This window comes from Mauremys mutica, chromosome 1 (assembly GCF_020497125.1).
Source record: "Mauremys mutica isolate MM-2020 ecotype Southern chromosome 1, ASM2049712v1, whole genome shotgun sequence".
Lineage (NCBI taxonomy): Eukaryota > Metazoa > Chordata > Testudines > Geoemydidae > Mauremys > Mauremys mutica.
In genome coordinates, this window is record NC_059072.1 from 348,419,119 (window position 1) to 348,421,894 (window position 2,776).

Below are 2,776 nucleotides of genomic sequence, written 5' to 3' on the forward strand. Positions count from 1 at the left end.
GAAGGCACTAGTGCTGAGAGCTGCACTAGGAGCAACCAAACTGGTTTAAAATAATCCTAGTGTGGATGAAGCAGAAGCACAAGCCATTTTAAATCCTAGGCTATAATCTAGACTAGTATGGATGCATTAAACTAGGGGTTCTCAAACTGGGGGTCATGAGGTATTACATGGGGGGGTCACAAGCTGTCAGCCTCCACCCAAACCCCGCTTTGCATCCAGCATTTATAGGGGTGTTAAATATATTAAAAAGTGTTCTATGGAGGGGGTCACACTCAGAGGCTTGCTATATAAAAGGGGTCCCTGGTACAAAAGTTTGAGAACTGCTGCATTAGACCCTTTAAGGTTTGATCGATTATACTGTGAACAGTTCTGTCCTCTAGCACCAATTCCTGCAAAGATACTGCTATTCAGGGGCGGCTCCAGGCCCCAGCACGCCAAGCGCGTGCTTGGGGCGGCAAGCCGCGGGGGGCACGCCTGCAGGAGGTCCGCCAAAGCCGCGGGACCAGCGGACCCTCTGCAGGCAAACCGCCGGAGGCAGCCTGCCTGCCGTGCTTGGGGCGGCAAAATCCCTAGAGCCGCCCCTGCTGCTATTCAACCCATGACTCTGTACTGTCCCTAAATTTGAACAACAAGCTATATGATGTTGATGTAGCAGTTGCATTGAAGGAAAAGAAGCCAATTTAAATACTGTTTGTACGATTTGCATTGATGTAGCACCAACTAGGTACTTTTCAAACATGTAATAAGATGGTTCCCTGCTCCAGAGAGCTCACAAAATGACATGCAAGTGTCACCTGCACACAAACACACCCAGCCCTGTAACAGTTGGCAATTTCTCAAAGGCATCAAAAGTCTTGAGCCTGCAAACCTATAAAAAACATCTCACAGTAGGGTGACCAGATAGTAAGTGTGAAAAATCAGGGCAGGGGGTAATTGGCACCTATATAAGAAAAAGCCCCAAATATCAGGACTAGCCCTATAAAATTGGGACATCTGGTCACCCTATCTCACAGCCACCTAGGGCTTTAGTTGTACCAATTAGTTGCAACTCCTGGGAATAAGTTAGCTCAGCTCCAACTGAACTGATGTATTCCTTAGTGGTTTTTTTCTAATGATGACAGGAAGCGATAAGCATTGCAGTAACAGTGAGTTCACCAATACTTTCCCCTCTATCCTACTACGCAAGCCTTGCTTTGGAAGGAATAGTTCTGGGCACATAGGATATAATTTGGGTGGAAGAAGGGCTGTTTTTTGCACCAGCTCAGGGTGGGGAAAGGAGCCTGCTGCTCTCCCACCCAGTTCAGCTCATCATTATCCTCCAGAGCCTGCACTGCTGCTGGGAAGGGCAATCACTGGAACTCTGGAGGCAGCTGCATATTAATCATTATTAATGCAGCCTTGCAAAACTGTCCTTAAAGTGTATTGGCTGCAGGTAGAATATGATTGATTATCCCTCCCTTTCCCATGGGCAGTGATTATGATAGGGGAAGAGAAAACTAATTATTTTTTTACTCCAATAGGCAAGTAGAATTTTGCAAAGGTGTGATAATTATCAGCACGTACAAGATGCCCTAATCACAGTAGGATGTGCTTATGTCACGTGTGTGGTTAAACTATGCAGCTGCTGCTCACCTCTAAGGGTTGCAGCAGGCCTAACACTTCATGGCTGAAATTCTTTCCTATCTCATTCTAATCTAAGTCAAGCCAGTACTTGGGTGGGAGAGCAGGTAAAATCCACATGGTGCAGGAAGTGGTGTTGAAGAGTGAGTGCCGCTTACTCTCCCCCTTCAGGGAGCACTGACCCAATGCCCCAGCATGACAGTCCTACAGGACTGAAGCAAACCCCACTTTACAGACACCACATTAGCGCCTGCGCAGTAGACCTGTCCCCAGGGAGCGTTCAGCGCGAGGCGCAGGGAGCTAACGCACGCGGACTGCGCAGTCCGCGCGTGATCTGGGAAGACGCGAACAGGGGGACATTTTGCGCATGCGCGATGGGGGTCGCAAGATTATTTTTTTTCAAACCATCGAGGCGGGCTCGCGCGGCCATTTTCTGCGCGTGCGCGGTGGTGGTACCGGAGTTGTCAGCGAGCGACGCGTCATGGCGGCGGCGGGCGCAAGCGGCGGTTGCTGGTTCCTGGCTCTGGCGCTCGGGGTTTCCCTTCTCAAATGTCTCCTCATCCCGACCTAGTAAGGGCCGCGAAACCGCCCCGCGCCGGGCCGGCCTCCCCCTCGCCACGTCTCTGTGTGTCCGTGTCCCGCCCGGTCCCCGGGGGAGCCGCGCGAGCAGCCCCGGGCCATCCCGTGCGCCGTGGCCAGGGCTTCCCCCCTCCCACTCCCTGACCTGCAGCCCCGGGGAGGGGGGGGCCTCAGGGGCCAGGCGGCCGGTCCCAGGTTGCCTTGGTTACCACCCGTGCAGTGTCGCGTGGCCGTCACGCCTTGTGGTGCCGCCGCCGCCCCTCCCCCCTCGCGTCAGGTGGACACGGGGCTCCTCGCGCGGGCTGCGTGGCGCCGCCTCGCGGACTTGCAGTGAGGCCGAGCCTCCCCATGCCGCTGTTCTGGGGTGTGGGGGCTGCTGTGGGGCTCTTGTATTAGTGCAATGGCGCTTCACAGTCGAGTGCAACCACCTTACACCCACAGAACGGGGCCCCGGGGTTTAGGAAGTTAGCTGGCAACTTGCCCAAAGCAACCCATAAATAGTTACATCCCGTACTAGCTTTTGCTGGTTTGGGCTGCAAATTGCCTCCCCACTCTCTGTTCGTGCTGCTGGAGGAGC

General features: G+C 53.6%; 1 protein-coding gene across 2 annotated transcripts in view; it reads right to left on the minus strand.

The window, feature by feature from the left end:
- USP35 (ubiquitin specific peptidase 35) overlaps positions 1-2,322 on the minus strand; it is an 84,488-nt gene extending 82,166 nt beyond the window's left edge. For both annotated transcript variants that reach the window (XM_045020959.1, XM_045020952.1), the window contains exon 1: positions 2,077-2,322. In XM_045020959.1, the coding sequence (XP_044876894.1) occupies positions 2,077-2,181 (105 nt within the window). In that variant the 5' untranslated portion in view covers positions 2,182-2,322. The remainder of the gene's footprint in view (positions 1-2,076) is intronic.
- Between the last annotated feature and the right edge of the window lie 454 nt (positions 2,323-2,776).